Below are 24,261 nucleotides of genomic sequence, written 5' to 3'. Positions count from 1 at the left end.
AGTGTCCTCATAACTCAGCTATGGCAGTTTTAGCTGTGAACATACCAATTTGAAATAATTCAATGTGAGAATTGATGAATTTCTGAACTGAGTATTTCAGAAAAGATTTATACTAACATACCTTAATAGTTTAAGAACAGTTGATAAAGGAAAACAACTTGGCAATATATGTTAAGGCTAAACATATACTCATTATCAAGACTAATTTTCTGAGACAAATAATGGATGATTAAAGAATAAACTCTTTTCTATTGCTGTCCATGCTTGAGGACAATCTCATCCATTGTAATTTTTGGGGGGGGGGGGTAAAAGAAAGAAAGATCTACTTCACTTCTCCTTGTCTTTCGTAAATCCATGCTTTCATTCTTTTCCTGGAATACACACACATCTCATCCATAACTCCTCCTCCATTCTCCAAAGAAATTTGGTATCCCTTTCTGTCTAAGATACTACTTCATATTTGTATGAATCCTCCCAATTTTAGAATAATGTTGTAACATTAAGGGTAGTGTACCAAAACTCTTGATTCTCTCTGGAAGAGGGCAGGAACCTATATGGCTCTTATAGACTCTCACCAATCACTTTTTCATAGCCATTTTGTTTCCACCTTATGCTTTCTTCTATATATATTTTCATGGATGCTTCTACACTGGAATGGCCACCATCATTCCTCTAGTTTATTTTAATTGAATGTGTAGGAACCTGAGTAACTGCAGGTTATCTATCATTAATACACAGTTCATTCTTCAAACTTACTAAATCTCATCCTTCCTCTCTTTCATTCTTTCTTCCTTTGCTCTTTGGAGCAAGTCCTACAATCTCTACATGCTCCATAAAAAAAAACATCAATAGGATGTTTCATTCTTCTTATTACCCACATAAGTGAAATTTGTTTGTTGAATGTGCTCTAGATTTTGCAGCAACTTGTCTGTGGGAATAACATAAAAAAATAAACACATAAGCAGTATATAGTTCATACTTAAGTTACAAATCAGTAGTTTGAATTCAGTGATGCACAACAGATAACATATTGGACTTGCCTTAAAACTTCTCTTAAAATCCTTTACACCATCCAGAGGCAATGCAGTTAGGCTCATAGATGAACTCTCTCTTACAGAATCACTTCAACCTCCATCTCACAGGTGCAGCATTTCATCACTGTGTCTGTTTGACAGTGCTCCAGTGAATTGGCAACCATCATTCTTCCACATTATGTGGCACCTGTTAATATAAGAGCTGCAGCTGGCCACCTCTTTACTGTGCAACTGCAAATGCACCAAACCTGCTTTTATTCATCCTCTTTTATTCCATCAACCTCTGTTCTCTGGAACTGCCTTTGTGAAGAAGTATTCCCAAACCACAACCTGCAATTCTTCAAAAAAATAAAATAATAAACAAATAAACTTCTATTTCAGCCTTCATCTGCACCCCCCTCCTCACACACACAGCACTGATGTGCCTATAGGTCCCTCGACTGCTCGTGTATGGGATCAATATATATATATAAACTTGAATGTAAGTCAATAGTAACTTTAGAAGGCTTTCAAATTAACATATTAAGTAGTGAATAATATGGCTATCACTGTTTTGCACAGGGATTTGGTGAAATTCTTCAGTTATATAGATTAACCAAGAATCTGATAAGTAATAAACCACAGTACTAGCAGGTATTTAAAGTTCCATAATGGGGTTTCAGAGTTTACCAAGTTAGTCTCCAAGATTTCATTCTTCTCTTCAAACTGTGTCATTTTTTCTTGAATATTTGTGTATTTGAGTCTGCATATTAAACTATACTAAATATTAAACCAAAAAACATTATAATTGATAATTTATGATTTATTTATCAATGTTATATGTTACATGTATTATTGTAAATACATTTTTATTTCAAAAGAGTTTTGAAAACATGAACCAAACCTTGGATATCCATTGGCAAACCCCGAAGAAACTACTGATTGATTCAATCAGAGAAGCATGTGCTGTGATTGTCTGTATGGATAAAGTCTGAACTCTCTAGTGAACTCAGCAAATTGAAGAGGCAATTAAGGAAAATAAGAAAGCATATCAAAAGGTCTTAGCAAGTTAGTCAGCTTGTGCTGTTAGAGAATACAGAGAAAACCATGTAAATCTAGCTAAACAAAAAATAATTATGTAAATCTAGCTAAACAAAAGTCATGGGAAGACTTCGATAAGAATGTAGAAAATAAATATCAGGAAGGTGGAAAAATATTCTGAAGTCTATTGGAAAATCTTACAAATGGAGGAAAGAGTATTGTAAAAGGGATCAGATATGATAATGGTGAAATGAAAACTAAAGTTAGAGATATTCTAGATGTCTAGAGTAATTACTTTGAAAGATTGCTTAATGAAACATTCATGACTTATTTTTAACGGTATTAACAATGCCACACAATTTTATCAAAGAGATGTTTTATTAACTGCTTATATTATGCTGAATTTCAACTTGGCATCATCAGAGCATTTTAACTTGGCATCATCAGAGCAATATTGTTGCATTAATTTGCCAAAAATTTGGGAAACTGTTATCCTAAGAGAAACTCCCGCATAGCTGTTTTTTTTTTTTTTTTTCCCCGTTAGAGGGTGCCAAGAATTTTAGTTCTTTTGTCTATTGCTTCACTCACTCACTGTCATGTGTACAAGTTTGTTGTTCTCTGATGATGCCGAGTTGAAATTCAGCGAAATATAAGCAGTTAATAAAACATCTCTTTGATAAAATTGTGTGGTGTTCTTAATACCGTTAAAAATAAGTCGTGAATAACCATCAACACCTAAGCTTATCCTTTAGCTTAATGAAACAAACGTTAGCACAGTGTTAGAAAACACTCAACAAGCATGTAATCAGGAATACATTTCAATACTCGAAGTAGAAAATGCCATCAAAAAACCTGAAATGTGGAAAGGCAGTCAAAGTAGATGAAATTAGACCAGAAATATTCAAATATGGATTCCAAAAAAAAAAAAAATCTCAAAAATTTTTACAGGGGCTGCACTGCATAGTTCAGAATGCCTGGACAGAGGGATGAATTCCAGATGGGAATAGAACTCTCATGCTACTCATATATGAAAAGGAAATGAAACTGAATGTGAGAATTACTAAAGTATTCATCTTTCCTAGTAAGATTTATGCAAATATATATATATACAGGGTGATTCAGAACTCTTGGGCATTTCGTCATACAATGCATGGTCTGAACTCAAGCGGTGAAGTGCTAGGGGTTAAAACTACTGTGTCAGGAAATGAAGAAACACAAGAATGACAGGAGAATTGAAACAATTGCAGAAATTACGGAACATAAATTAAAGAATTTTATTGAACAAATTACAGAAACTGTTCAAAAGAGCGACCACCAACATTAATGCAGGCTTCACACCTTCGACGTACTGTGTACATTGGCAAAAACATCAGGCATTTCTCGTACAGCAGCAATAAGGTCCTAATTGGAATTGATGGAGCTATCGTAGATCAAGCTTTTCATACGGCCACATAGGAAAATCTCCAGACATGAGAGATCAGGTGATCGTGGCGGCCAAGCGATGGGACCACCCCCACAAATCCATTGTCCTGGAAATGTTGCATCCAAGGCTTTTCGCACATCCACGCTGAAATCGGGTGGTGCTCCATCGTGTTGGAACCACATACATGTTTGAATGTTTGCTGGAACATGGTTCAGTAATTCTGACAAGACCTCTTGTAAAATACGAGGTATGTACTCCCATTCGTCGTGCTGGCAGAAGGTATGGGCCAGTCAAATGGTCATGTAGGATTCCAGCCCAAACATTTATGGAGAAACGCCACTGGTACAAATGTGGACGTGTGGCGTACGGATTTCTGCTCGCTCGCACATCATAATTGTGGGTATTAAAAATGCCCTCGCGTGTAAAGGTACATTCGTCAGTGAATAACACATGTGCATCAAAGTCCGGCTGCACTGCAGTCTGCTGCAGGAACTACTGTGCAAAATCCACACGAGGCTGGTAATCTGCAAGGGTCAAGACATGCACCCTCTGTGCATGGCAGGGGTGTAATCGTTCATCTCGTAGAACTCGCCACACCGTCGATTGGGACACACGTATAGCATGGGAAACTGCTCGCGTGCTACATTCGGAATGATCTGCAAACCTACATAGAATTTCCTCTGTAACACGTGGTGTCCTCACACTCCTTGCATGCCATGTATCCTGCATGTCGCTGACAAAGGAGCCCATTTCGCACAGATACCGGTGCAATCGCTGAAAGGTTTTACGATCAGGCACGCATCTGGTCAGAAAACGCTCTTGGTACAGTCTTTGGGCTTCCCTCACCTTTCCGTCAGCCTTCTCCTGATTTGTGAAAGAATCCATCTTTTTTGCACTCCACGGTAGAAATAACGACGACTGCAAAAACCAGCTTATAAGTGTTCAATGGAAAACGCCCTCTAGCGCGTCATGGCTTGTGTTTAGACCATGCATTGTATGACGAAAAGTGCTTGTTCAGGTGTGTTCTATCACCCCTTAAAGTTTGACCCAAGAGTTCAGAATCACCCTGTATATATATATATTTATATATATACACACATACAGCTAATTCTCTTTTTACAATTCATATTTTGATTTAACACGGTTAAAATGGTGCTTATTTTTAAAATTTCTGTTTGGATTCAGTTCTGTTAATTAGGATATTTCCATTATAATTATCATTTCCTAGAATGGTACTTATGTATTGCCTTTTACTGATGAAAATATTTCGTCAGTAAAAGTGATGGAAGTGATTTACTTGCAGTTTCACACAAAAGAATGCAGCTACTATCAGAAAGTGACTGTGAATAAAATTTAACTAATAGCCATATGCGTGGGTGTATTTGGACCTTTTAGAATTTCTGTTTTATTAGTGACACTATTTTCTTTAAGAAAGATACATGTGTATATACTTTAAATAAGTATTTAAAATAAAAAACATATTCCATTAAAATTAAACAGTGTTTTATTCAATGATTTTCATATTTTGTTTGAAAATAACTTATTGTTCATATTGGGTTTTCACATTTGGAACCATTCTTCTATTTTTTCATATGCACTGTGTTCTTTTTTACATGGATATTTCTGGACCAATCTACCGTGTAAATGGAGAATTGGGTGCATATTGGATTTAAGCAAGTACAAGAAATTAATAGAAAAATTGTGGAAAGGAAGCTTTGCAAAGAATAAGCTGGATTCAGGCTAAATAGAGGTTGTCAGGATCAGATTTTCACTTTATGACAAATAGTTGAGAAATCATGAGAATATAACAAGGATCTGTATTTAAGTTTTGTAGATCTTGAAAAGGTATATGAAAAAGTGGCAAGAAAAAACATGTTCATAAAAAGAGACATTATACAGAGCTATGCATAGTCTCTGTTTAAGCTGTAAGTCAGCAGTTAGAATTGAAGATGGTACAGGAGGTTTGATGTTAAATCGGGTGTGTGATGAGGTTGCACATTATCCCCACTGTTATTCATTATCTATATGGATCACATTATGAAGGAAAGCGGTATTAAATCAGATATCAAAATTGGTGATGTTATCTTAGCTCTTCTTTATGTAGATGATGTTATACTTCTGAATAAATCCAGTACAAGTCTGCAAGATTCCCTGACTAAATTGAATAACTGTTGTAATAAATTTGGTATGAAAATCAACAATAAAAAGGAAAGGAAAATAGGCATAAACATTGAAAACATCAACTGTATCTTGAATGGTGAACCTACAGAACAAGCCAAATATTTCAGTTAATTTTGGCACAATTTTTAGTGAAGATGGTAAGTTAATATTGAAAAAGACAACAGGTTAGTAAAGCTGGTATGGTAGGAAGTCAACTGAATAAATTTATATGGAATAAGAAAGAAATTGGTCAAAATATTAAATTAACTCTACACAAGAAAATTTTAACTTGTAGATCTGAGACCTGAGTTAGAAATAAAACACTTGATGAAAGATTGGAGATGAGAGTTCTGAGAAAGATCAGTGGAATTGAACAGATGATATCAATTTCAGTATCACATTAAAAATCAGGATATTAGGAAAGAACTTGCCATTGTTAGCATTCAGGAATATGTTAGTAGAGCTAATATCAGGTGGTATGGTCACTTAAACAGAATGGGGAAGAGAGAGGAAAAAGCAAAACAAGTGTTTGCCCGGTTTGCAGCGAAAAGATCCAGTGGAAGACCAAGATGTAGATGGATTGATACATTAAAAAGTACCTTATAAGACAGAAATATAAGATCTGATAATATTGGAATCTTGCCAGATAGCAGATTAATTTTAGAAGGAAATCGTTGATCGGAAGTTAGTAATGGTGTAACTTTTTCAAGTAGTACTATCATAATAGGTTATAGTGGGATGTGTTACTAGGTAGCAGTGAAAAAATGAGTTTTCGTTATCGTTGATTACAGAATTTTACTTTAAATTACAGGGAATCTGAACTAATACAATGTATAGTCTATGGGGAATTTGTACTTAAATGTAATATTTCAGTATAGTTTGTAGTATTCTTTGTGCAGTGTTTAAATAATGATGTCACCTGCAACTGTTTGCCAATAGCAGTGAAAAAATGAGTTTTCGTTATCGTTGATTACAGAATTTTACTTTAAATTACAGGGAATCTGAACTAATACAATGTATAGTCTATGGGGAATTTGTACTTAAATGTAATATTTCAGTATAGTTTGTAGTATTCTTTGTGTAGTGTTTAAATAATGATGTCACCTGCAACTCAGTTTGCCAATAGCTTTTCAATAAAACACTTGATCAAGGACTAGAGATCTATGTTATGAGAGTTTTGAGAAAAATGAGTGGGGTGAACAGATGGCATCAATGGCAGCCTCATTAAAAATGAGGATATTGGGAGAAAAAAAAAAAACTTGCCATTTTTAGCATTTAGAAATGTGTTGGCAGAGCTAATCTCAGATGATATGTCACTTAAACAAAATGGGAAAGGAAAAGATTAACAAAACAAGTGTTCTTTGCTGAGAAGACCAAAATGTAGGTGAATTGATAGAGAAAACAGTGCCTTAGGGCTCGGCCCCCTTGGGGGCCGTAGGTTTTGTTGAGGGGGGCCGTGAAATAATGAAAACAAATTTAAAATGTTTTAAGACTAAGTATATTTTTTTTTATTTTAAAAGAAACGTATTTAACTTTTATTTCTTTTTTGTTATTTTTTATATTTTAATGGAAAAATTCACACATTGTTGTTGGTTCACAAACTTTGCTTCCTGCGTATTTCGGTGCTTAACGAATATTAGCAAATATTGCTTATTCATATGTTTCATTTCAAAGCAGTGGTTAATTGTATTTACTTCGAATGTTCTCCAGGGAAGTTCCAAATCTTTCTGCCCCTTTCATAATGCGTTCGTAATCAGGGACTGTTGATATTGACTTTATATACATATCAAAACTCGTTTTATATTATCACTGTCATCCGAGCTAGTTTTCTGTTACCAATAAAAGTTTCGCATATACTTCACACATGAAAAAAAGCTTAAACAAGTTCATGTGGGGATATAGTAACTCGCTTGCAGTGGTAAACAACACGCCCTCCCTAAGAGCCACTATACTGCAGAGGCAATAAAAACAAGTACTTTTATTATGCCAGTGAATAAGGTATGAGGAGTCTGTGTAATATATTTCTCAACAAATAGTGCAATTAGAGACAACTGCGATAAAAACACACTAATTAATGAATCGCATATCCCCTCATACAGAAACTATGCTGTATAGACTGAAACAAAACCATATGTTGCATGGGCAAACATAGTATCTAACTAAAAACTATTGTTATTAATTAGATGTATGTGAGTTCGATTTCCGAAGGGAGCAATAAAATTCAACCGAACGTGTTAAAATTCGTAAAAGTGTTAAAACTAAGTAATATATATATATATATTAAATGTTATGGCAGTTTCGCATATGGAATTCGGTTGAAGAGAGTTAGCATTTCAACTCAATTATCAGCTATGCTTTTATCTTTTGGTTGCGCGATCTTTTGTTAATACCGCACCGATCATATGCACGTTTTAATAAACAGACTGCCTTTGCTGTCTGTTTCGCGTTAGGCTTAATTACCGTAAAAGGAGAAAAGTCACAAAAGTGAAAAATGTTCCTGGTCGGGGATTCCCTTATTCAGGTAATATTCACTAATTTCATGTTATCAGTCTGTGGTGTGCCAGTATTGGTAAGTGGTGATATTATTTGATCTATTCTACGTTAAAAAATTTAACCCTGCGATGGATAAGTGGTTGATAAAAAAATAAAAAAAAAAATCCCGCAAACAATCAGAAGAAGCAGAAACAGACTAAAAAAAAAAGGACAGTATTTCATATTTTACCAGAACAGACCGTATCGTCTTCAGAACCAAACGGTAAGAGGCAAAAAATGTAATATATGCATTTGATTTTTGCAATGTTCGCTGTGTATGTTTTGTATTGAATATAAATACAATAAATATAATAATAATATATCTCTATTACGATTTTTTTTCGAGGGGGGCCGTGAAATATTTTAATTTTTGCAAAGGGGGCCCTGACATCCAGAAGTTTGGGAAGCACTGCCTTAGATGATAGAAATACAAGATCTGATAATAATAATAATAATAATAATAATAATAATAATTATTATTATTATTATTATTATTATTATCTGAGACCTCCAGGGAGTCAAGGACTCATTGAGGTAGGCTATAAATCACTCAAACCAGTTATAATTTCTCTGAAATTCATTCACACGAGATGCACTAACTATCCCTAAGGGAAAATTATTCCAATCACTCTCTGGGAGTAAAACTAGCTCTTATCACTTTTTTGGCTGTGGACAAACTTGACTTCCATGGATGCTTCCTTGTTCTCTCCCCACCTTCCATATAATGAAAAATTTTGTCAGTTGATATCCTATAACACCCACTCAAAAGTTTATAGACCTCTTTCTCCTATTAACCAGAGTCTGTAATCCACATACTTGCAATCTGTCCTCATAATCTAAATCCCATAATCTGGATATAATCTTTGTAACTCTTCTTTGCACCCTTTCCACAGCTTTTTTATCCCCTTGGAACCTGGGAGACCAAATCTGCGCGCAATAATCCACCAGGTGTTGTCTTATCAAAGCCTTATAAAGAGGCAAAATAACTTCCTTATCCTCACATATCGAAGTTTGCTTCAACATCACAATTATCCTTGAGTTTATTTGGAACTTTTGCTAATATGTCCTTTCAATTTTAAATTCCTATCCACCGATACACCAAGATCCCTTGCATCTTCAGTTTCTTGTAGTATAACCCTGCTAGTATTATATACCACTGGAACTCTAATCACGCCAAAGTGCATAACTTTACACTTACTAACATTAAATTGACGGCCATTTTCGTTTGCTCAAATTTCCAGTCTATTCAAATCATTTTGTGATTGCTGAATATCAGTAGCATCCCTGATTGCCCTGCCTATTTTCGCATCATCGGCAAACAATTACACATTTGATGTTAGATCCTGCCTGATGTCATTAATGTATAGATTGAACAATAACGGCCCAAGGACTGAACTCTGAGGTGCACCACTGGTCATCTTAAATCTAGCAGATTCACACCCACTGTCTGTCAACCATCCCCTAATCCAAGTCTAGAGATTATATTCCAATCCCATATTCTCCAGTTTATGCAACAGCCTTTCGTGTGGTATCTATCAAATGCCTTAGAAAAATCCAACATTACTATAGTGTATGAATTCTCTTTATCCAACTTGGTCATAGCATTGTTCTAAAATATAAGCAGATTGCTGAAACATGACCTCCCTTTAGTAAACCCATGCTGTTCCTTGCAGAGTATAGCATTTTTGTCTACCCATTTCTGTATGCGAGTTCTTACCAACTTCTCTAAAATCTTCACTACCACATTAGAAATACTGAGAGATTGGTAGTTAGACACATCAGTTTTTATGCCACCCTTGTACAATGGAACTATTCATACATTCCTTCCATTCCTGTGGCATCATTTCTGAGCTGAAACTCAAGTTATACAAACATGTGAAAGGCATAGCCAATTCGGCCGAACATTCTTTTAGGAAACGGGCTGATATTCAATCTGTCCTAATTAACAAATTGTTATCCAGGTTATACAAGAGCTCTTCGACTTCATTTTCACGAATCTCTAACTCTTCATCCAATGTAGCAGTAGCACTGTGTACCATGCTACATACACCTGGTTGATATATCTTAGCAAAGTGCGCACTCATTAACTGAACGGTCTCCTTAGCTTATCTGCATTCAATAAAGTTATTCTTCCACATTCATTATTTCTTTTGCTTGCGGCATAATGATACAATTCTTTTGGATGTGCCTTTAGCTTGTATTCCCTATTTCTTTTCATACTCCGTTTTAGCTTTCTTCAGAATACTAGTTACTTTTCTTGACTGAGCTTTATATGTTTCATGTCTGCTCGGTTAGCCTAGTGACTATGCGCTGCGCAACCATATGCCTGGGGAAGGAGTGTCTTAGGTTCGATTCCCGTCGACGACATGAGGAGCTTAAGGATCTTCCTCAGCCATAGCTAAGTTAGTCGGTCTTGGGCATGGACAGCAGGGTTTTTCATCCCACAAGCAGGCAAACCGGCCCTGTGAACATACATGGATACAGTCAGGAATACTTAAGACAATCCCTCCAGCTATAGGTCTGAATTGTCAGCTATACTGATTTCCAGTCCGGATAAAAATAGGGGGGATTGAGGTGGTGCCGTACCTCCCCATAAAAGGGGCTCATGGCCATTGAATCACCATACGAAATGAATGAATATTTCATAACTCCTCTCATTCTTATTCTCTCGATATTCTTTCCACATCGTCGTCTTCTTGTGGATCTCTTGCTTAATACGGTTGCACATCCATTTCACTCCCAACCTGTATATTCTTCAAACACTGGGGATACGTTGAGATACTGCATCATTCAAGCACTTTTTCAGATTCCCATGGATTGCTGACATTTTTACCATTCAGTAACTGATACCATGGGACCAAAGATAGTATTCTCCTAAGTGTTGATCATAATTTTCATCTTTATAGTTCAGCATGTAACCTATTTTAATCTGAGCTTCAATACAAGTAGATATTTCCCAAGAAAGTACAGCATGATCACTGTCACCAATTGGTGATAAAATAGTCATATTCTTGACAGAGACCCCTTCTGATGCTATGAGGAAATCCACTACTCTTTGACCTAGAATTCCTTCTTTCACATGCTGCTTGAGAAAGTTGTCTCACAACAATTCAGTAAATTCCTCTTTTTTCTTATCACGAGAATTCTCTTCTACCCAATCAATGTTTGGAAAATTAAAGTCACCCATAATGATCATTCGCTTGGTACCCATAAGGCTAAATTGACAATGCATTTCTTAGTCCCGTGCAACTGAGCCGCCAGGTCTTTAGCAACACCCACCATATATTTCATTCTGTTAACCTCCGCTTCACACCAGATAGACTCAAACTATCATCATTTTTATCATCATTGTTTTCTTGTGTTTCTACCCTGACTGGACTTAAGTTATCTGATATCATTAGTAGCACTCCTCCTCCTCTCCTATATCTTCTGTCATTCCTAAAAATAGTATACCCATTACACTTGATCCCACTTAGCATATCTGATTCTGATAGCCAGATTTCACTAATGCCAGCAATCTTAGGCCACATCATATTCAATAAAGCAACAAACTCAATTTGGAGCTGAATTGATGAGTTGAAGCCTGCAATAATGAGAAAGGTTTTTAGAAAACAAAATTTAGTTATGTGAAATTTACATATGTACATTAAGTAGCTGAAAAATGAAACAGGAATATGATAAATAGAATTAGAATTTAAAATTATGAAACTGAATAGTAGATAGACGGAGATAAGTTCTCTTATAAGTTCAAGTCTAGTCTGGAGGAACTTTTTCTAAGCCTATCTTCATCTGGTTCCTGAGTTAGTCTATCCCTGGCGGTCAAGCAGGTTTTTTGTCCCTTAAACTCAAGAAAATTAACTGTAGAACCCACATTATTTCAGACAGTAACATATTTTGTTGTTTGGTACCAAGAAATGGCAGCACTTGTTTGCCTTTCTCTTCATCAGTGCCACCTCTGATTGGCTGCCAGTGGAGATTAAACTGTCCACTCAGTCTCCAAAAGCTAGATAGTGTTTAAAGGCCTCATCTACTCCCTAAAAGGGAATAAAAGGCATTAGCTGATTTGATTTGATTTTGAAACCTAAAATTAAAGAATGAAAGGAAACAAAGCCAGCCAGTAAAGTACCGTATATGTCAGTATATAAGACGACTCTCAAATACTACAGAAAAACCCATCAAAATCATAGGTTGTCATATATGGGCGAGTATAAAAAAGGAAACTTAATTTCTTTAATGAAACATTTAGGTAGTTACAATATATCGTTATAAGAAAGTTTTATAAACAAATCAGATTAATTTTTTGTTGCATGAATTTATTTAAAATATTACGGTAGATATAAGTCTTAAAAAAACAAATAATTATTAACCTCAATTTTCATGTTCAATTTTTTCATCATCTGTTGAAAATAGTTTTTCAGATTCAGCTCATAGGAGTTTCATCCATATTTCCCATGTTTGACAATAAAAATTTATGTACTTGTCTCAACTGAATCATAAATTTTTTTGAAGTCCCCCCCCCCACTTGGTTAGACTATAATAAATTTAGTTTAATCCTTTATCCAAGTGTAAACAAACAAAGTTTGCGCCTGAAGTATATTCAGGACTGAGGCAACTTCTGGTAAAGGTGGACCAAGCTCTCATCACTTCTTGTCTCAGTATCTCCCATAATGCAAAGCACATCTCTTTGCAGACATGTATAATGCTATGCATTAAGGGAAGGGCCACTGCCCAGACCGACTTTGACCTTTATTGAGGTCTCGTCAGTGGGAGCCAGACCCAGAAGTGGTGATACTAAGGCAGAAGCAATGGAGAAGCCATATTTACCTATACAAGTTGCCAAAAGATGTACCACCTTATTATTAAATTACTCTGGATTTAGAGAAAGATGTTGGAAGTTTTTTTACCAATTGGTTAGACTATAATAAATTTAGTTTAATCCTTTATCCAACTTAAGCAAACAAAGTTTGTGCCTGAAGTATCTTCAGGGCTGAGGCAACTTGTGGTAAAGGTGGACCAAGGTCTCATCACTCCTTGTCTCAGTATCTCCCATAATGCAAAGCACATCTCCTTGCAGACATGTATAATGCTATGCATTAAGGGAAGGGCCACTACCCAGACCGGTTTCGACCTTTATTGAGGTCTCTTCAGTGAGATCCAGATCCAGAAGTGGTGATACTAAGGCAGAAGCAATGGAGAAGTTATATTTACCTATAAAAGTTGCCAAAAGGTGTACCATCTTATTATTAAATTATTCTGGATTTAGAGAAAGATGTTGGAAGTTTTTTTTTTCCCAATTGGTTAGACTATAATAAATTTAGTTTAATCCTTTATCCAAGTGTAAGCAAACAAAGTTTGTGCCTGAATTATGCTCAGGACTGAGGCAACTTCTGGTAAAGGTGGACCAAGCTCTCATCACTTCTTGTCTCAGTATCTCCCATAATGCAAAGCACATCTCTTTGCAGACATGTATAATGCTATGCATTAAGGGAAGGGCCACTGCCCAGACCGACTTTGACCTTTATTGAGGTCTCGTCAGTGGGAGCCAGACCCAGAAGTGGTGATACTAAGGCAGAAGCAATGGAGAAGCCATATTTACCTATACAAGTTGCCAAAAGATGTACCACCTTATTATTAAATTACTCTGGATTTAGAGAAAGATGTTGGAAGTTTTTTTACCAATTGGTTAGACTATAATAAATTTAGTTTAATCCTTTATCCAACTTAAGCAAACAAAGTTTGTGCCTGAAGTATCTTCAGGGCTGAGGCAACTTGTGGTAAAGGTGGACCAAGGTCTCATCACTCCTTGTCTCAGTATCTCCCATAATGCAAAGCACATCTCCTTGCAGACATGTATAATGCTATGCATTAAGGGAAGGGCCACTACCCAGACCTGTTTCGACCTTTATTGAGGTCTCTTCAGTGAGATCCAGATCCAGAAGTGGTGATACTAAGGCAGAAGCAATGGAGAAGTTATATTTACCTATAAAAGTTGCCAAAAGGTGTACCGTCTTATTATTAAATTATTCTGGATTTAGAGAAAGATGTTGGAAGTTTTTTTTTTCCCAATTGGTTAGACTATAATAAATTTAGTTTAATCCTTTATCCAAGTGTAAGCAAACAAAGTTTGTGCCTGAATTATGCTCAGGACTGAGGCAACTCGTAGTAAAGGTGGACTTATGGAAACGATTACACCATCCTGAAGTAGCTTGAAATTCTGTACTTTCATCCGGATTCAATCTTGACCATTTTAGTGCATATGCTCTAATCATATTTCTTGTAACAAGATAACCATTCTGCCTTTGTTCGAATACCCATTCTTCAATGTGATTTTCTAGTTGCGGCCATCGGGTGATCCCCGTTCTCATCGCACATTTTTTCTTTGGCAGTTTTTTTAAAATATCTTCTTTTTTCCTCCATTCTCTTTACCATCTTCTCAGTTATGTCAAACTTTCTTGCAGCAGCACAGTTATTAGTTTGCTTTGCCATTTCAATTACCCTTATTTTAAATAGATCTTCATGCTTTCTTTGTTTTGTTGCTGGTTCCATGATTTTAAATTATAACAATTTTAATAATCCTAAATTATCCTAAAAAAATGCAAAATTGATAATTAAAATTGGGGCTAATCACTTTTAATTAGGGTAATTCGCATAAATACTAAATCTCTGCTATGCAAAAAAATAACATATGCATAGATATAAATATTATAATATATAACAACAATACCTAATGTCGCATTAATACAAGAAAGAAGAAATTGGGGGATCGTCTTATAAAACCGACATAAGCCTAAAACCTAAAAATAGCCTAAAATTTAGGCCTCATCTTATATGCCGACATATACGATTTATACAGGACCGTGTGACATGGTGGTGCGCTGGCCATTTCATGGGTAAAAATATGTTGTCAGATGATGATCAGTGCAAAACCGACTATGAGTTTGGCCAATGGTTGAGATTATGTATTAAGAGGAGTTTGGCTGGTTTGGGATTAAGGATGAATAATGTATTTTATTTAATTGCAAGAGGGTGAGATGAGATTATAAGGGTGCTTTGTGCTTATATAATTGAGTTTCATTTTTTTGGAAGTCAACGATGGTAAGTTTTTTTTTTTTTTTTTTTTTTTTTTTTTTTTTTTTTTTTTTTTTTTTTTCAATTTCAGCGACAATGTTTGGATTGTATAAAGCATGCAGTGATATTTCATAATGGTATTTTTGTTGATATTATTGGTGCGTTTTGTTTGCATTTCTTTTTAGTGGTAGGATGTAAGTATTCTGGTACTGGGATATTGCAATCACAGTAACATTCCAGTATGCAAGACTTTCAGGAATGAATGGTTGATCCAGTGTAGCAGGTATTATATCATGTGTAAACAAACATTATACCATGATAGTACATCAGTTGTTGCAATTGTGTTTATGTAAAGGCTTCCTCATATTCAATGGATAATTTTAGTCTTTGGCTAAAGGTGTTGAAAGTTGCAGTGAGATTTTGTGTAGTATTATTGTTAACAATACATAGAATATCATCTACATATATACCATAGTAAGAAATGCCAATGTGGAGAGATGCTGATAAGAATTGTTTCTTTCTGAGCCCAGCAAGCTAATGGGGGAGACTGAAAATCTGTTCATAAATATAGTTGTTTCATATTTAAAGAAATTTGCTGAGATTTTAACCTTAATCAGGTGAAACGATGTTCGAAGAGGATAATTTAGTATATTCTGATTGTCGTCATTTATGAGCAACATGTAAAAACAGTATCCAGGGTTTGGGGTAAGTCTATGTTGGTATATAAGGAAGACTCTTTGATTGAAAGAATATTATTGGGTGATATTGAAGAAGAGAGAATATTGTTGCTTGATATTGAAATTTGTTTTATGTGTTTGTACAGCTCATCAGTATTTTTAATCATAAATTTTTAATTTTTAGTAATAGTTAAGTTTGTGATGTGTTTCAATGAAAATTATGGTATATATAGTATGATAGCCTGGTTTATGTATCTTGTCTGAAAATAGTAGGAAGAAGGGCCTGTATGGGGAGTAATTTTTTAAACAATTTGAGGATTTTTCAGTTTTGTTTTATGGTAATTGGGTTAGGATAATGTTATTCTATAAGAAACTATTATGTTTGTATTCGACATAATGGAAGTGAAAATAGGGCAAGGAAGGGTGTATATGGTGGGGGGGGATAAGTTTGTTAGATCATTCCATTTTTTATTGTGACATTGTTTTATTATGTATAGACATTACTAATTTATCACAGACATCATAATTATTATAAAACCAGCAAAGATATTGACAGTCACATTCAACTTGGATTCAAACCTGACAACCTGTAATTATGTAAATATGAATTATAAGAGCCTGTCAAGCCAAATATTTATTTGTCCATATGCATACAGTACACTGTAATAGTTGTCAATGTTAAACCAGTTCAAGGTTATTTAGATGAATTCTTCCTCCCTCCCCACCCATGTCTATTGCAGTTCTATTGTATTGACAAAACAGTTAGAAATATTTTTTTCTCCCCCTATGTTTGGAATGTATTTATTAGCGTTAGATTGAAATGATGATAAATGATTGTAACTATAATAATACATTCATGGCCTGATATAATTGAATGAAATTTGGTATTTGAAAAGCTTCTGAAATTTGTTATTTCAGTTTGATCTTTCGTAATGGCAAAATAGACAAAATTGTCTACAGTATATGCCAAAAATGGTTCTATGCTCATTTATTGTTATATTGAATAGCATTGTTATACAATAATACTATTATGAAATATCTTACTCACTTTCTTAAAATTATCTGCACTCATTTTCTTAAAATTTAAATGCAAATAGTTAAATTTAAAAATTGGAATTTATTGTTTACATTGTAAATAAAGTGCTTTCTTCTTATACCCAATTTCACTTAATTCTATTAATATGATGTTTTTCTCTTTCTTTTTAGGATACATGATGATTTTCTCTAAGCAAAATGCAAAGATTGAGCCTATCAGGTTTTTGTAATAATAACACGTGCAATGAGCGTCAAGGTCCATCAGTTCCCTGCTGCCAGGGAAGCATCACCACAACCTTCGGTGTCAAGAAAAGAAATTCTTGCACAAGATAAGATGTGCCCTCCTTTTGCACTTGAGTCTGGAACTGTGAAAAGTAATGCACAGTGCATTAGTGATACTAATGCTTCAAAACCATCTGTGAAAGATTCATTGACTTGTAGACATCTTGTTAATTCACAGAGACTTGAATATGAAGTTCAGGGTAGTGAAGATTGTTCTCCGCCATATACAGAACATGGTACACCTCCATACTTTAAGTGGGCTCAAGATTTGCACCATCTCTTAACTGATGTTGAAGGTGTAAATTTATTTCAGCAATTCCTAAAACAAGAAAAATATGAAACGCATTGTTTAAACTTTTGGTTTGCTTGTGAGGGTCTTAAAAAAGAAAATAACAAACATCATATTCAACAGCTAATCAAATTAATTTATGGCAGATATGTAAAGAAAACTTTAAAGGAAATTAAAAAAGAAACAAGACAAGCAATTGCAGATGTTTTAAATTCAAAAGAAATGCAAGTAGACCGCACTATTTTTGACATTGCACAGAAAGAAGTAGAGGATGTAATTTCAAAAACCATATATCCTAATTTTTTAAAATCAGACTTATATTTGCATCATATTCAGGCTATGCAGAATAATGTAGTTTGTGGTTCACCTCACAACAATGGAACAGCTTCACTTAGTGATGCTAGTAGTAGCAGTGCAGCATCCAGAGAGGAAGTGAATGTCTTGCCTACATTGCATGAAGATTCTGAACTGCATATTGAATCGCCACCTGCAAAACTTTCTTTGAAAGAAATGCACAGACATCATAACAAGTTCGTAGAACTTGCTTCAAGAGTTAGGCCTGAATCTCAAGCTGGGTATATTATTTATTTTTTATAATTTAATTTGCATTCAGTGTTTTTGTTTTTCTAGGTGTAATTACAGTTGACACTGACTATAATGAACATGTAGGAATGAAAGGAATGAGTTGCTATAGTGAATTTTATTTTTGCCTGGCATTTGATGCTCTAGGGCAGCGTTTCTCAACCTTTCTAAGCCCAAGGACCAGTAAAATGCCTAAAACAATTCAGCAGACCACTAAGTTACAGAGGCATAGCTGGGGGAGGGGAGAGGAGATCTTCCCCTGGCAGTACCTTTTTTGGTGTTTATGAAATCTTGCCTTACTGTCTATAAAACAGCAACTGAGTGATGAAATAGACTTCGACAATGTGATCGATTTTGCGAACAGAAAAGCAAGAAAATTAACATTTTATAAAATTGGAATTAAAGTTTTACTTCAAAAATAAACATAGTGTTTTTAATTTATTTCCCTATACGTCGTTTTGACTTTTTGTAATTTTTTTTAAAAAAACCTATGTAGGAATTACCATTCAGAAAAACTGTGCCATTTATAAATCTAAAATAATAAATCTAAAAGCATGTTTTGAAAGATATGGCAACATAATCAGTTAAATTGAAAGTAAACTATTAAAAGTCTATAATCATTGAACGAGGTTTTAATTTTTATTAAACAAATAAATAATATGATATAATTATGTTACTACTTACTTTTAATGAGATGGTTGAGCTTCTTGGCCCTTGCAGAGTTGCTGGATATCTGGCTCGATATTGGTCAACTTCAATCGTAGATTGGCATGCACACTAAGACGATTTCTGTATTTTGTTTTTATTTGAAGGAGCAAAGAAAATCCTTTCTCACAAAGATAGGTTGTAGATAACTGCAGGATGGTTTTCAATGCTTCTTCAAATAATTCTGGAAATTCACTTCTAGCTAAAGACGAGATCCAAAATCGAGCAAAACCAAAATCACAGAATTGCATTTTAAGCCCACTGTCACTCGAAAGCTCAATTAACTGCTTCTTTTTTGATAATGAAAGGTCGTTCTCGTGACTGCAAGCCTGAAATGGATCGCGAACCCACAGAAATTTCTTATAAAAGTTATTCGGAAAATATGTTTCAAAATTCTGTTTCAGATTTTTGAGGTGGTCATTAACCCTTTCCACAAACTCAGAATGAACAAAAATATTATTTCTGCTAAAAAGGATTCCAATGTGGAAAAGGTGCAAATTGTCTGTCATTTACATAATTAATCCATAAAACCAGTTTTTTCTTGAATGCCTTTATTTTGTCGTAGGCATCAAGAACAATTAAAAATCTTCCCTGAAGGGAGAGATTTAGTTCATTTAATTTCGAAAAAATGTCTGAAAGAGAGGATAGTGTTGATAACCATGCTTCATCAACAAGGACTGATGCAAAATCAGAATTATGTTCATTTACAAATAATAAAACTTCGTGCCTTAATTGAAATAACCTTTTTAGTACTTTGCTCCTGGAAAGCCAGCAAATTTCAAAATGAAGCAAAAGTTGTATATATTCATTGCCCATTTCATCGCAGAGTACTGAAAATAACCTATTATTAACGGTCCAGCTTTAATAAAATTAACTAGCTTGACAGCGTTGTATAGCACAGTTTTAAATTCTGGTGGCATTCCTTTGGCTAACGCTTCCCTATGTATGAAACAGTGCACCCAATTCATATCCGGAGCTACTTCTTTGACCTTAGAAACAACCCCACTATTCCTGTAAGAGCGCGAGCTCCATCCAAACAGAAGCCTATACATTTTTCCCATTGGATCCCTTTGTGTATTATGTAATTATTGAGAGTGTGAAATATTTCTTCTCCAGTTGTTCGGGTGACAAAGTTCTAGAAAACAGAATATCATCATGAATGTTGTTATCATGAGCATATCTTACATAGCATATTAACTGCGTATCACTTGTAACATCAGTAGTCTTGTCTATTTGTAACGCATAATAAGGGCTCATCTTAACTATTTCGATTAACTGAGATTCTATGTCACCTGCCATATCATTAATTTTGCAACCGACAGTCATTTGAAAGAGGAATCAAATCAACATCTTTTAGTAACTTGTTGCCAAACAGTTTTTACCACATCTTTTATAGTGACAGTAGTAAATTTTCCCCGATAGAATGAGGTTTCCCTGTTTTCGCTATTCGCAAACTTAAGAGATAGGATGCTTCCAGTGCTTTGCTATTAATGGAACCCATGGCTGAAATTATATCTTTCCCATGATTTAATGTCCCTAAGCGTTGCTGAAAAAATTTATTGGCTTATTTTTCACATCGCAATGTTTAGTTTCTAAATGTCGTTGGAGTTTCGCAGGTTTCATGCACTCATTAGACAATACTTCACAACACAAAACAGATTGAGGTTTCTGTTCACTTTCATCTCCACACCAAGTAAACCTGAATTCCAAATATGAACTGTTATATTTCCTACTGTATTTTTTCTTTGAACTGCTTGTTTCTTCTACTTTAATAGTATCAGATTTACTGGCCATTACAACACATGTATTACAATTAGGGTTAGCATTACCCATTTCATTTGCTCTTCTTTTCAAAGTCCTAGTTCTAAACCACTTTTCCATTATTAAAAAAACGTTTCCAAAAAATATATAAATACTGGGGTTAACTCACGACGCACTTTGTTCAAGTATCACTTAGCACTTCTGAAGATATACTGAGCCTTCAATAATAAAAATCAATACACAACAAGCAATTGGTTGAAATGTGGATAACACTGACAAATCTGACAAAACAGCAAGGTAAGGCGGAAGCAATAAAACTATATTGTTTATCACTTGACCCCACTTTTATTATTCGTCATTCTGCCGCTAAATTTGTAGCTGCAGAATGACGAATAATAAGAGGAGGGAAGTGAAAAGCAATGTAGTTTTATTGCTTCCGCCTTTGAACATTCTGACACTATTGTTGGTTTTTTTAAGGCTCCATTTGATTTCAATAATTTTTACTTACTTCAATTTTAATTTGTTTTGTTTGGATAATTAAAAAAAATTTATTTAATTCATTTAAGTCTGCCTGCCGGACCACCTGTCCCATCGTTGCAGACCACAGGTTGAGAAACACTGCTCTAGGGTTTTGGCTGGGAAACTGTTTAGTAGTGGTATAATTGGTGAATTCAATTGACATACACTCCATGGAGTTTGCTAACTTCATGAAGGTTGCTGTATTAATAATAATAATGGTGTTTGATATTATGGGAGTTGATTATACCATCAAAATAGTTCTATTTTGTATTTCTGGAAATCAGTGTTCCAGTCTTTCCAGATTAATGGATTAGATCGAGTGGAAGAGTGACTTAGAAGTTAATTTTATTGCAAAATAGTTATTTTGCTGTGTTTATGATTTTTTACATAATCTATACCCGTATTGTTTAGTTTTTAGTTGGCATCTTACTAGGGTGTTTTTAGTAATATTGATTATTTATTTATTATTTTTTTTAAATATCACTTATACATGAACGGCTGTAGCATCACTTGTGCTGTGTTAGAGTAAAGGTTGAAAGAAAATGTACAGAAGGAAGAGTAGATTAAAAAAGAAACCCCCTGTGGTAAGTCAGCCCAAGAAAAAAAAAAAAAAGATCTGATCCTTATTGGAGATCTGAATATTTTCAGATTATATGAATATTACAAATATGCACCTTATACATAAATGACATCTCACTGATCCTTATTCCTATTCATAGTTTTGTTGACCGTAATATATTTAATTTTTCCTGCTTATTTGATTCCTTGAAGCGTCCGAACATCATAAGCCTTAAACACGGACTTGCATACTATTCTTCAGCATGATGGGGATAACCTAGTCATCTTCAGAGACCTCTGATATGAGAGTTCTGAGAATAATTAGTGGGGTGAACAGATGACATCGCTGCCAGCATCACATTAAAAGTGTGGATATTAGGAAGAACTTGCCATTGTTAGCATTCAGCAATGTGTTAGTAGAGCTAATCTCAGGTATGGTCACTTAAACAGCATTAGCAGAGAAAAGACCCAGAGGAAGACCAAGATTGATACAGTAAAAAGTGCCTTAAAAGACAGAAATATAAGCCTGATAATATTGGGATCTTGACGATTAACTTGAAGAGAAATTGTTGATTGGAAGTTAGTAATAGTTTACATTTTTTATGTAGTACTATCATAATTATCCTGTACACCTCTGAGGGTATATATATTAAGACATCTCACTGTGAGTACCAGCCATGGAATTGAGATATCAACCAATTTGCTTCAAGAAAATGCAAAGAGAAACAGTCTCCTGGACTGCATTTTAGGACAGCATTGGCAAAGGGAGTGGAAATGAGGCAAAGTATTACCATTACATAAAAGAGGCTGTAAGACAGGTAACAAATTTTAGACCAATTAGAATCTCAAGAGGTGTAGTTAAGGTATATGAAAGCACACCCTGTGCTGCCTACAGAATTGCCAATCCCGATTCCATTAGTGGTGCTGTGTGCTGCCAACATTTGCATGTTTATCATAGAGAGAGAGAGTTGTCTAGTTGTACGAGTTTAACATGCAGGGAAGAGATTATGAGAGTCATGCAACTGTAATAGCACTTCATAAAGTTGGAATGCAGCCACCTGTTATTTTCAACATGCTAAAAGTTTCTATATCAGACTATTAACCATTATAATGATACAGAAGATGTATGACTGCCAAAGAACAGGTCAACTATGTTGCATTAGGATTCAACAGCTTGTGAGGGCTGTGAAGGCAATGCCTCTGCTGTAATCCTGTGAGAATGCTGAAAGTGATGTCACAAGAGTTGAATGTTTCACAGAGAATGATGTCACATGTATTAATTGATGACCTGGTTGTGAGAGCCTATTGTTGTTCTACTGGGCACCTCCTAACATTACAACTTATGCAGCAGAGTGATAAAAATCAAAGGCACTTCTCTGGTGGTATGCAAACAACAGTCATAGATATATCCTCTTACAGATGAAAAGATTTTCACCATTGAAGAGCCCTTTAACTGGCAAAACGATTAAGTATATGCACGGGACGGTTGCACAGTGGGTGCCATATCACTCAGGATTCAGATAGGCCATCACCCCGTGTCAGTGATGGTTTGGTCAGGATGATGTATCGGGGGTATCCCAGTTGCATTTCTTCGAGAGGGGGGGGGGAACAAAACCTCTGCCTAAGTGTGTCAACACACACCATCCTGGAACCAGTGGTATCCCTTAAACAACACCTTGTTTCATTGTAGGCTGTGGACCTTCCAACAGGGCTCAGCCCCTGCACATAAGGCGAGGACTGCAAAACAATGGCTGGAGGCGAATGTGCCTGACCACATATCACCATTTGTGTGACTGTCAAGAAGTCCCAATCTGAATGTGTTGAACTTATGGACGAAACTCGAAGCCTGCAAAAAATGTCACCACAGCAGTGCCAGCCTGAAGGTTGATTTGGAGCAAGCAGTGGCAACATTTCTGTTGGATGTGCATGTCACCATCGATGTGTGACCTCATAGACTTCTGGCATGCATGAAGGCAAAAGGGAGACATTTCAAACATTGAGTTCTGCTATATGCACATTATACATGTGGTTTGTATAAGCAGAAAGCTGTAAATGATTTACTAATAGATTAAAGGTTTATGCACTGTTCAAGTTGTAACAGTATTTATGGCTAGACTGTATTTATGAAGCAGAGTTTGTGCTATGGTGGCTTGCATATGTTCTCCAGTAAAATGACATTTCAGTGGAATAAAGGAAATAGTTGAATCACGATGTTGCTAGACTTTGGAGAAACAGGATACTACCATTTAGGATCTTAGTACATAAGTTGGTAGTAATGGAAAGGAAGTTAGTAATATAGTTAAGAAGGTAGCTGGCAGACAAATATCAGAGTGCTATTTTGTATCTGTTTAATGTGATTCTGTTTTCCATGACTTCCACATCCACATTTCCATGATTTTACTTTTGGAAATTTAAGAAAAAAAAAGAGGGGGGGGTTACTTGACCATGATTCTCCAAAGCATGGAGTTTTTTCCAGTTGAAATTAGTGAAATTTGATACTACTATTAGTGACAAGTATGTATATACCTGGGAGTCAAACATTGAACCCACAAGATGTCACACCTTAAGATGTTAAACAGAAAAGTATGCTTTTGCACATTCATCAACGTTTGACCC

General features: G+C 35.2%; 1 protein-coding gene across 5 annotated transcripts in view; it reads left to right on the top strand.

The window, feature by feature from the left end:
• The window catches only part of LOC150102970 (axin-1-like), a 261,055-nt gene that overhangs the window by 83,311 nt on the left and 153,483 nt on the right, over positions 1-24,261 (top strand). For all 5 annotated transcript variants that reach the window (XM_090398570.1, XM_090398571.1, XM_090398572.1 and 2 more), the window contains one exon: positions 17,121-18,095. In XM_090398570.1, coding sequence (XP_090254696.1) covers positions 17,194-18,095 — 902 coding nt within the window. In that variant the 5' untranslated portion in view covers positions 17,121-17,193. The remainder of the gene's footprint in view (positions 1-17,120; positions 18,096-24,261) is intronic.

The sequence above is a fragment of the Typopeltis vanoorti genome, chromosome 9 (genome assembly GCF_054136105.1).
Source record: "Typopeltis vanoorti isolate ZY-2024b chromosome 9, IOZ_Tvanoo_1.0, whole genome shotgun sequence".
NCBI lineage: Eukaryota > Metazoa > Arthropoda > Arachnida > Uropygi > Thelyphonidae > Typopeltis > Typopeltis vanoorti.
The sequence above is the reverse complement of the archived record's forward strand: the minus strand, read 5'-3'. Positions and strand labels throughout refer to the sequence as shown.